Source organism: Pelmatolapia mariae, linkage group LG22 (genome assembly GCF_036321145.2).
Source record: "Pelmatolapia mariae isolate MD_Pm_ZW linkage group LG22, Pm_UMD_F_2, whole genome shotgun sequence".
NCBI classification, from domain to species: Eukaryota; Metazoa; Chordata; class Actinopteri; order Cichliformes; family Cichlidae; genus Pelmatolapia; species Pelmatolapia mariae.
The window spans coordinates 9,395,590-9,406,491 of record NC_086245.2 but is presented as its reverse complement, the minus strand read 5'-3'; the positions used below and the strand labels follow the sequence as shown (position 1 = coordinate 9,406,491).

At 41.6% G+C, this 10,902-nt stretch overlaps 1 protein-coding gene across 2 annotated transcripts; it reads right to left on the bottom strand.

Annotated features, from left to right (window-relative positions):
- Positions 1-1,597: 1,597 nt before the first annotated feature.
- On the bottom strand, positions 1,598-10,592 carry usf2 (upstream transcription factor 2, c-fos interacting). 2 transcript variants are annotated; one of them, XM_065470503.1, is made up of 11 exons: positions 10,182-10,592; positions 9,439-9,482; positions 8,881-8,996; positions 7,502-7,621; positions 6,770-6,932; positions 6,601-6,688; positions 6,269-6,313; positions 5,138-5,196; positions 4,071-4,162; positions 3,481-3,609; positions 1,598-3,074 (listed from the first exon to the last, which is right to left on the bottom strand). In XM_065470503.1, exons 1-11 carry the CDS (start codon positions 10,217-10,219, stop codon positions 2,985-2,987), a joined length of 984 nt encoding a protein of 327 aa, XP_065326575.1. In that variant the 5' UTR covers positions 10,220-10,592; the 3' UTR covers positions 1,598-2,984. The 2 variants fall into 2 exon arrangements, with proteins under 2 accessions (XP_065326575.1, XP_065326576.1); XM_065470504.1 differs by lacking the exon at positions 6,269-6,313 and having other exon boundaries at positions 1,599-3,074; positions 10,182-10,590.
- Between the last annotated feature and the right edge of the window lie 310 nt (positions 10,593-10,902).

The following is a 10,902-nucleotide window of genomic DNA, read 5'->3' as shown; positions in this document are numbered from 1 at the left end:
TTTTTAATTTAAATATTATAAATAATTTGGATTGTGCAATCAAAAGAAATCAGGCCAGGCGGGAGGAAAAGGGGAAGGCAACAGAGAAGATTCATGGGTGTAGTGAAGGAGGACATGCAGAGGGTTGGTGTGACAGAGGACGATATTAGGGGGTTGATGAGATGGACACAGATGATCTACCGCTAAAGGGAGCAGCTGAAAGAACAAGATGGCAGACCTTTGTGAAATATTAGGAATTAAGTAATTATTGGAGTCCAAAAGGCTACACCACTGCGTACAATTATTTCTTTTATGGTTGTAATTTTATTGTTATTCTCAAACAGGTCTCTCTTATAAATTAGACATTGAGTCTCAGTGGGACTACCTGTATAAATAAAGGTTAGATTAAAAATATAAGGAAATAAATTATTATTATTTAAAGCGGGAAAACATGCAAAAAATATAAATAAATCAAAGTACAAACAGAAAAATAAAAGTACAAACTACCTTTGCAATGCTTTTTCCAAATAACATTTTAGCAAAAATAGAAACAAGTTCAAAGGAAAGCCATATTTGACTTTTTGTTATGTACATGCACGAATAAAGGATCAAAAATGCACCAAAATTTTCTACCAGCTGTCTCCCGATTTATCTGTAATTAACTGATTTATACAAAAACTGACGTATTCTTTTCTTACTCTGTGCGAGTTATTATTGAACGAGTACAGCATTAAATGCAATAGAGTGGAATCAGAAAATGCAACAAGATAAAAACAGTCAAGTAGGCTAAAACAGCCAAAATGTGGAACGAAGTGCTGCCCTTGATGTACTTCAATGTTCGAAAATACCAACATTGACCAGCTCATTTGAATATTTATTGTTTTCCCCCTCTGAATCTGGATGCCCCCTTTTATGTTTTCTAGATATAAATCTGAAAAATATTGCAATGTTTAAATTTAGCTGAAATGTTTCGTCACTTCGAATCTTACTCACCGGAATTCTGGAACCCTCAGAAATGAGCTGGTTTTTCCGGGCTTTGTTATCCGTGGCGACCGTCTCTAGGCAACAAGTACACACAACGTGCGCCTAAAAGGCTTTAATAATTAAAATGCCTTCCTTACGTTTAGTTTTGAGTCAGATTACCAGGAAATAATCATCAGGGAACATGAGCAACTTAAATCCACTTTGCCTAAATGACAGCCGGAGAAAATTCCTGTTAGACTTGTAGAAGCAGACTTATGTTTAATAGACTTATTCTGCTTCAGGGAAGAGAAAAGGCTCAGTACTTATCTAAACACAATCAGACAAATCCGCATAAATTATTTCAAATGTACTACTGTGGTAGTAGCACCAAACTGACACCTTTACACACCCTTCCTGTCGCATAACTATGAAGGATAAAAAGCTAAAATAGTAAAGCTAAATATTAAAGTTATGATGTAATATGAATAAAAATAATAAAATTATCTGAATAATGTGACCAATTTGAGATCATAGTGTTGCAAAATTGAAAAAAATAGGGTCATATAACACTTTTAAGGTTCTGTTGTGATTATATTGTAGTTAAAATTTAACAAAGAAAACAACCAAAATATTGTACCAGAAGTTTCATTCCAGCCCCAAGACGCTTTTCCTCGTAACCTCGATAATAAACACCACTCGGGTATAAACACTCATTTATTGTAGTATCAGAATTAGTCATGCCAGTGGTTATATTTCCATGCTGTGGTGACTTTCAGTGTAGACAAAAAAAATCTAGTTAGGCATAATCATCATCATAACTTGTATCCCCTCCCTGACCATGGCTGTTTTATGGTCATGAATCAGCAGCAATGGTTCCCAAGGTGTAAATAGTAATATAGGGAAAATAAAAAGTCACCGAAACGCAGCAGGACCGGTGGGCCAAAACCGAGGCGGGTCTCCAACCAGGACCTCACGCGCCCAAACCTGTATTCCAGTGACCTATTAAGCAGATACACAACCAAACCATGGTTTAATGCCCGACACAGACGATTCGCCTTGAAAATCATCTCAGTGTTACTTTATTTGTACATTGCACCTAACAGGGGACACATATGAGCTCTAAATTCTTTATATAAGGACGTCATTGAACGTGGGAACCGCTTGCCAGTGCATAATCCCAATTACCTGAGCTATGTTAACACCTATATTCTCCAGTAGGCATCTATTAAGGCCTTACACTAAAAAGAAAAACCTCCATGCCCGTGATGTCAAAGCCACTCCCACTTTGACTCTACGGAAATTATTATAGTTTTGAATTCACTGACAATGGACGATGTGTGTGAGCTCCGTCTGGTGTGTGGAGTACCAGTGTCGAGAGGAAGAAATTAAAATGAACAAAAAAAAAAAATTACAAACAATCCACTGACAGTAAAAGTATTCTTAGTAACAGTGCTGAGCAGGATCAAAACAACTGATTTGCTCATTATTTGTTCATTTCTGGAGATGATTTCAGCTTCTTTCTTTTTTTTAAACTTCTGTGTACACATTGTTTAAAGACTAATAAATTAAAACAAAATGGGACCATTTAGTAGCTTCAAACAAAGCATGTCCAAAAAACAAAAAACAAAAAAACAAACCCAAAGGAAAAAGTTTGTGTGATGATAAAAATGTAAAGACGCTAAAAATAAACTTTGTGTGGCAGGTTCATAATTTAAAGTAAAAAGAAGAGTTTGGCGGCAGCGTGGCGGTGGAGTGCAGAGGTCGATTTCCTTGAAGCAGAAGTGAGAGGTTCAGTTAGCTACTCAGTTAACGGATTTCAGAGCGTTCAAGCTTTTCATGGAGCTGCAGGAGGAGGAGACGTGTTCACTTTGCAGTCCTTCGGTGTTCTTCGTGAGCCTTTTGCGTGTTTCTCTGGTCCAATTTCAGACAGAAATTGTCTCCTGTTATTTCTTTTTTTTTTTTTTGCTCCTCTCCTGGTGTCGTTCAGCTGTGTGGGAGGACGCGACTCTGTGTTTGTGATCCTGCACTTGTCCAGTCCACAGTCACTGAGGTGTTGCATCTCCGTTGACTTCTATACCGTGCTGCTGCAGCTGTGCTCGAAGCAGTGCGTTGTCATTCTTTAATTCCTCAATCTGAAAACGTAAGACAGAGTATTTAATTTCATTCATCCTTGATCCTTCCAAGACTTTTTTATCAAAATGCCCCTAACTCTCTTGATTCATGCCACGTTTATGGTGTTTTAAGTGCAAACAGGAGAGCGGCGGTGCTTTTCTCGTTAACTTGAGCACTCTCTCACATTCATGTAAGTGTTATTTTCTATGCCCAAATTTAACATAATGGTCACAATAGGTGCATGAACTGGAAACAAATCTGTGTTCTGTATCTTGACCGAGCCCTCCACCATGGCCCAATAATAAATAAGGCTTTGCATGATTTTGGATTGAATCATGCAAAGCTACCCCTTTAATATAAAAGTAACTCTGGGGCTCTTTAATTTTTTTCCTATATGAGATGTGTGCACAATGATGGGAAGTTAACCTGTTGTCTAAGCAGCTCGTTGTCCATCTCGACTCGCTCCACCTCTTTGTAACTGTCCTGCAGCCGCTGGTTATTCTGACGCAACTCGCGGATGTAGTCGCACGCTTTGGACAGGATGCCTCCTTTACTCTGAGGAACAAACAAATAATATATTATTTTTCTTTCTAGTCTTTCATTCCCACTGTGAGCTGACTTTTCTCCAGCGGCTGACACACTTTGTCATTGCTTCCATATAAACACTTTGTTACCTGCTGAGCTAAAAATAAAATAAATAAAGTAAACACTGTCACACGCCCCTGGCTGTAGTAAAGCCTGGTGCTTCAATCTGACTCTGCATCAGTTATGAAGGCATGAAGTCAAAGGACAGGATGAACAGGAAGTGAATGTGAAGAGATGAAGGCCTGACAGAGGCAAATTTAAAAAGATCAGTGACATGAAACGGCTGCTTTCAGACTAAATGAAGTCACGTTACATACTGATCTAATCTAACTAGCAGGTGCTTCTGTAACCATCTGTCAGCACTTACACGGTCATGCAAAATATACACGAGTTTTCAGTGAACTTCAGAGGGTTATTTATACAACGCTCACCGCTCCGGTTCTGCTGTCGATGCTGCAGTCAGGAATGATTTTTGACAGCGTGACAATCCAGTTATTAATCTTGTCTCTTCTTCTTCTCTCCACTGTAAAGGAAATGAAAAGGATGCTCAGTTTTAGCTCTCGCAAGCTGTGGTTTTACACACCGATCAGCCCCAACATTAAAACCACCGACTGGTGACGTCAATAACACTGAACATCTGCTGGGAAACCTCAGCTCCTGCCACGCAGATCTTACTTCGATACGTGCCACCCTTCTTGTTACATGCACGATAAGTGAAACTGTTTCTGTTCTTCTTCTGTTGCTCTTCTTTTTCCAGGTATAAAGCCTCCGCCTATTGGCCCATTCAAAGTTAATTGGTACGTGTCTATTGGCTGATCTGAGCACATTAGGCCAATCACTCGCCAGGGATCGTTACAAAAGCGCAGCTCCCTCGCCAGCTGTGCCTGCTCTAATCCTTAAGTGACATTCTGGTCCACACTCCATACCAGTTGGTGGCGGTAACGCACCAATTCGTTTGCCAACCGTCAATAAAAAAAAGAAAAGAAATAGAAGAAGAAGCTTTGCCTGCTTCCGACTCTCAGTGACCTTTGTGTTTGGTAGTTTCTGTGTGTGAACAGCAGCAGACTCCCACAGCATGACATTACACCATCCCATGCAACAAAAACTGCTCAGAAACCACATGAGGGACACCAGAAGAACCCAAAGGGTGAATTCCCAGAACACAGAGGCTCTACACAAGAGCCCACATAAGATTTATTTAATGTTGTGGCTAACCTGTGGAGATATACACGAGCAGGAAAAAACAAAAAACAAAGAAGTCTCGAAACAGCTGCTGGAAATGTGCACTTTTACATTTAACTGCCATTCATGTCTGTGATTAAAGAGCAATTAAAATAAAATCGCTTTAAAACTTTCATTTAATGTTAGAATGAATCAGTGCTGATCTAGCATCTTTTACTATTCAAATTAAATATGGTCTTTCCTTAGGAACTTGAAGTTAAAAAGGAGTGATAGATGTAATAGCCCTGAAATATCCGTAACCTTGGCGATCACGCACCTTCATTGTGCTGTGCTCTTCGCCTCTCATCCCTGGGCGCCCGTGGACCATCTACTTTCCTGTAAAGGCACAAAGAAAAGACACAACAATTGTAAATTAACATGAAAAAAAATGCTAAGACATCACACTCAATGCTGATGTGCCAAAACTGTGACCCAAAAGTCTGTTAACAAAAAAAGTATTGATATAAAGGAAAGCATGTTAACCAAAACCCATCTGGTTTTAGTAGAAAATGATCTTTAGTTAGGTTTAATGAGCTGTAAAGAACCCCACAAATATACCAACTGCTAGAGTCTGTGTTAACTTAGACTTTCACATCCAAAGAACAGACCCAGGTCCTTTAAGTCCTCTGAAGGGCACGCTCTTTGAGCTCAACCCTTTGAAGGATTCAGGCTCTAAACCTCCCCCCAAAAAATCATGAGTACGGTTTGCTGTTGCCCTCTCTGAAGGAGAATCAGTCAAACTAAACACCAAAGCTCAGTGGTTCCCACACACTTATTACCTGGGAGGGCTGCCCAAGTATAGTAATGGGCCCTTATTATATTTAGCCTTTCATTTTAGCATTTTTTGCAGTTAATTTTATCCTCCTCACTTTTATTTTGAAAGTTTCATCACTGCTACACCACTAGTCCTGCGTTAGCAGTGGCTAGTAGGTGGCTCGTAGGCGTGTGCTGCTCATTAAAGTCATTCAGCTGAAGATCTCCTTCAGTGGCTCAATGTAGTCCAACCTCACCATCACAGACTAAAACAGCAAAGAGGTGGAAAACTGAGTCTGGCACCTCTATGTCGAACTCCCCGAGGCTGCAGAGCAGAACAGGGACCACCAGCTGCAGTCCAAGGTGATGGGGTTATTCTACACGATATCATCACTGGAGATGAGATTTGTTGCTCATCTGTTTGACATTTTCAAATATTTTGTAATCTGCATACCTGTTTGCCCTCACACTAGCTACAAACAAATCTAAATCTGTGGGAAACACTGATGCCTGAACTAAACCTGCAGTTATTAACCAAAGCCACAGGCAGACCAAACTCCAGTTTAATCCTCGTATCTTAAGCAGCCACCAAACGTCTGATTCTACGACACATGATGGGGGCAGGGTGGGGGGCGTAAGTGAAAGTTCTTCTCACCAGTCTGAACTGCCATGCTGCAACATCTCGCTTTCACCAAGGTCTCTGGGGATGGCAGGTAAGTAGGACATAGTATGTTGGATGTTTTAAATGATTTAAATGATGGTTTTTCTTTTTTTTAGTATATATTTATTGTTTTACACACAATGACAAGACGGATCACGCCAAGAAGGAAAGCAAGAGGCAGAGTACACCCAGTCCAGTGCGGATTGGGAGGAAAAAGGTGAGATGTCGGCCAAACAGACGTGTTTAGGGATTTATGGTGATTTGGTCATTGTGAGAATTTTTTGGAAGTAGCATCAATGTGCGGCGAAGCTTTAAGTTGTACTCACGCAGTGTAGGTGTGTGTGCGTGGCGCTAGGGTACGTTGGGTCGCCGTCTGCAGCACCTCAGGTGGGCTCATCATCACGTAAAACTGACCTGGATTTGACGAAACACCACGAGGCATTAGATCGACAACATGAGCCTATTTTATTTAACGGTTAAAGAAGTGCTTCTCACCTCCCGCTTGTGTAATTGTTGGGTCGGCGGTGGCCTGCACCGACACGGCCGTGGCTGTTCCATCGCTGACTGTGGCTGCAGGGAAATAAGCGAAACGTGTCTCTCCTCCCACCGTCTCCCCGCCAGGACTTCCCCCGTTGCTGAAAGGATTCTGGATGACAGCCTGCAAAGTCGGAGAGAGAAAGTTTATACAGCTGGAATCATCTCTAATACAAATTCGGTCACTTTTGCCACTGGAAAACCAAAATGCTGAAATACAGTTTTCAGAATAAGAGCTCCTTAACTCCTTAACCCATGTTTGATATACAGACTGACTCTGTGTCATCCGGTCACGTCCTTGTCATGCACTTTTTCACAGACTGTGTTTTTAAAATGTCACAGTTGTTCATGGTAAAAGCCAAAAATAAATCTATTGTGGTCACACACAGAGCTAAAATTATTAAAATAGGGTCACTACCCAAACGTTTCCAGACTGAACCATATACACTTCTCTAAATAATTATAGCCCGTGTGAAATTTCACGTAGAAGAGGTTGACGTCATGGTGATCCAATCCCCTATTTGCATGCCCCTCAGCCTTCCTGTCAGTCACGAGCTGATAGATTAGTCAGATAAGGAAGCGGGTGTATCTGTGGCTTCCTGTACAGACTGATGGCTGCTGCGTCTTGACTGCACTTTGTTTTTATTTTTAGAGTCTTTTGTGCATCCTGATCATCTTGCAGGGTTAACTGACCTGCGCTACTGCCTGAGGGGCTCCAGCAAATGCTGCAGTGGAGACGACGCTGACGGCTCCCGTCCCGTCAGCTGCCGCTTCTAGTTGGTCATCTGTCACCTGAACCACGCGATAGGTCACCTGCAGACAGAGGAGGGCATGAAGTCAGTGACCAATATGGAGGTGTTTGAATTTTGTTTTTGGTACGAGTCAACCTCACACAAGCCTGGTGATGTACATTCATCGTGTAGCCGTCACACAGACATTTCATCTTATCGAGCAACTATCAGGTGCTCGCATTTGTCTCACTTGTCTCCTGTTTCAATTTTACTGTTTGCCAAACACAATATGTATTCTGAAGATGACAGCAGTGATCCAATCACAGCGCTGCTGGGACAGCCACCATCACTGTTCACAGCCTCTTATAAACTCTCTGATCACAAACTCTTTGTTACCATATTTCATGAGTTTTTTTGGTTCTGAAACTTCTCAAGTTCACTTTCAAATATTTGGGTCAAAATTTTAAAAAATAGATTTTGTTCAAAGGTGTCAGTGACTGTCTGGAGTCAAAACAACAGTCATTGCTAATTTTGCATGTGCTTATCAATCAAGTCAGTTACACTTTCACCCCACAGACCAACAGTGACACCCACGTTCAATGACCTCAGGCGGCGTGACGCCCGGATTTCGATTTGATCCCTGCCAAAGTTGAATCTGTGGCTACAGCCTCGCTTTTAAAGAAACATAACTGGGATAGAAAGAAAATAAGATCCACAATAAATATGTCAACTGAAGCAAAAATCACTGACAGGGCAACTATATCACAACTGCCTACTCACCACATATTTATTATTAAGGTCTGTCTGGCTTTGTTGTAAAGATATCCTCACATCCTTTGTGTAAAACTATGACGCCTGATCCCAGGATACTTTAAAAATCTGTTGTCACAGCTCAGAACGGGAGTAACTTTTTCACCAACAGCAGACAGATGCTCATGCTGCTGATGAACTGCTATCTTTAGAAATATGGCTCTGTGTCTCCCTGTTGTGTCCATCTCCCTTGTATAAGACTGTCATGCTCCCACTGTGAAATTCTGGGCTGATTTACTGTTTTTTCATGTTTAAAATAACAATTTGTCTGATAGCTGACGCCAAAGAGTTTTTTACATTTTTCTCCTTTGGTCGAGGTAAACAAATAATTCTTCCTTATATAAAAATGAGCTGACATCCTTTGAAAGTTTTTCAGCTCCTGATCAACAGATCCTGAACATTTAACCAGGGCACAACTGCTGCTGCTATCAGTTACCATGGTTACCAGTATCTGAAGATCTATTGTTGCATTCCAACTAGAAAATATCTGAATGGCAAATCAGCAACAGAGGAAATGCTGCCTGCGCTCACCTGTCCGCCGCTGTTGTCTGTACGAAATTGGTACTGCACATTGTGGTCAGCAAATGCAGTCTGAGGGACACCGGTGATGGTCACTGCAGTCTGCTCGTCCGTCCCCACAGCTTCCCCTGCAACACACACACACCGTTTCAGGCCTTGAACACTAAACAAGCGCAGGGCAGTGTAACGCGGGTGCACGCCTTTTGGCTTAACAGCAAGCCTGTTTTTTTTTTCTGCATACGCAAAAATCTGCCACTGTCCAAACAAGTTTTGGCCTCATCTGAACTATTGACCTGTTATTTTCCAAGTGGAGCTTCGTGTACTCACAGTACTCATGTCCTCACTACCATAAAATTCATTTTAGTCATTAAATGCCAAGAAATAAAAAAATATCCACAGTTTTGTTGAATCAACTATATCCAACTCAATCTTCCTTGTGTGGAGAGTCCAAAAAAGGCATTCTGAACCTGGAAAAACTCTATAAAGTCTCACTTTTAAGTGTGTTTTGTGCCACAAAAAGAATCTGATATTTGTTTCAGTCGTGTGGATTACAAGAACAGATGCTCCTACCTTCCTGTAGCTGCACCACCTCCTCTGTTTCCTGTTTGTCGTGACTAAAACAAAAACAGAGCAGAGCTCAGTCAATTTCAAGTATTTCTCTGAAATAAGATCGTTAACGTTTTCTGAATACAAACCCAGCTCTCCTGAACCAACTGAGGAAATATGGCGCCCCCGGGTGGTTATATGGGAGAATAATCATTAAGATATAAATAAAATGAAACGTTACTGGCGTCTAAGCGTGACTTAAAATCAGTTTATCTGCACTTAAAGGGGGGAAATGAGAATTATTTAAGACCTAGAAGTCTAGTCTAACTGCTCTGATCAGTTGCGCATGGAAAGGCAAACTTCACAAATATACATAATACTCCAAACAACGCCCTAATGTGGTTGGATTTAAGAGTTTTAAACCTTAGAGATGCTGCATCAGTTACAGTAGCAGTGAAGTGCATTTACTTGTTAGCCTAAAAACAGTCACAAACTGCAGCTGTGCACTTGTTTTTATTGTGCATTGGATAAAACAAGCGCACAGATTTGGAAAAGGGTGCACAGCTTCTGCTGGAAACCTAATGTGTGCAGAAATCCTCTGAGCAAAGTGCGCAGACAGTGCGAGACAACACGAAACAAATATTAAAAGTATACTGAGAAGGCAGGTTATTAACTGCACTGCGCTGCAGGGAGCAGGGGAAAAACAGAGGGGTTTATAGGCCGTGGTGGAGCCATGTCTGAGCAGGAAGCGGCCAGCAGCTTCTCACCTCGCCGAGCTGTCCAGACTTTGCTCCAGCATATCCATGAAGCTTTTGCGGGTGTAAAACGCCGATATTCAACGACACCGAATTACGGAGATGGAAGCGCTGATCACGGGGACAAACACACGGGTCATGTGAGGAAGACAGTCCAGGACACGTGAGGCGCCGACCGGGCAAGGAGCTAAAATGGAGGCCGCTGAGGAGCAGGACGGAGCTGTCTGCGTCTGTGCGGAAAAGTAGAAAAAAAAAAGAAAAAAAAGAGTCCGGGTGTTTCCGCAGCGGTGCCGAGGCGGTGGAGTCCTGAGTCCTGGATTATGATCGTTATTGTGTTATAAATTCTGATCTGAATGCACGGATTGAGGCTGGTTTGCGGTTAAATTGATTTCTTTATGTCCTCCGTGTCCTCTGTTTGCACACAGCTGCTGTTTGTCCGCGCAAAGCGGCTGCGACATGCGCTCCAGAAGACACGGAGTGGATTAGTTTGTTCGTTTTTTCACGGAAGGAAATGCGTCTTTTTTACTCTAAATGTCGCTTTGTCTTTGTAAGATTTGGAGAGCTTGTATTCACGTGACTCCTGGTGTGCAAACAGTTTGGTTAGAGACGGATTTTCAAGGGATTTGTTTGGTTAATTCTCTATTAAAAACGATTTACGCGTGAATTATTTGACTTTGGATTTAATAGCGTGGTAAATATTGTCACTGAGGGTCATTTTTTGTGCTCGTTTTTC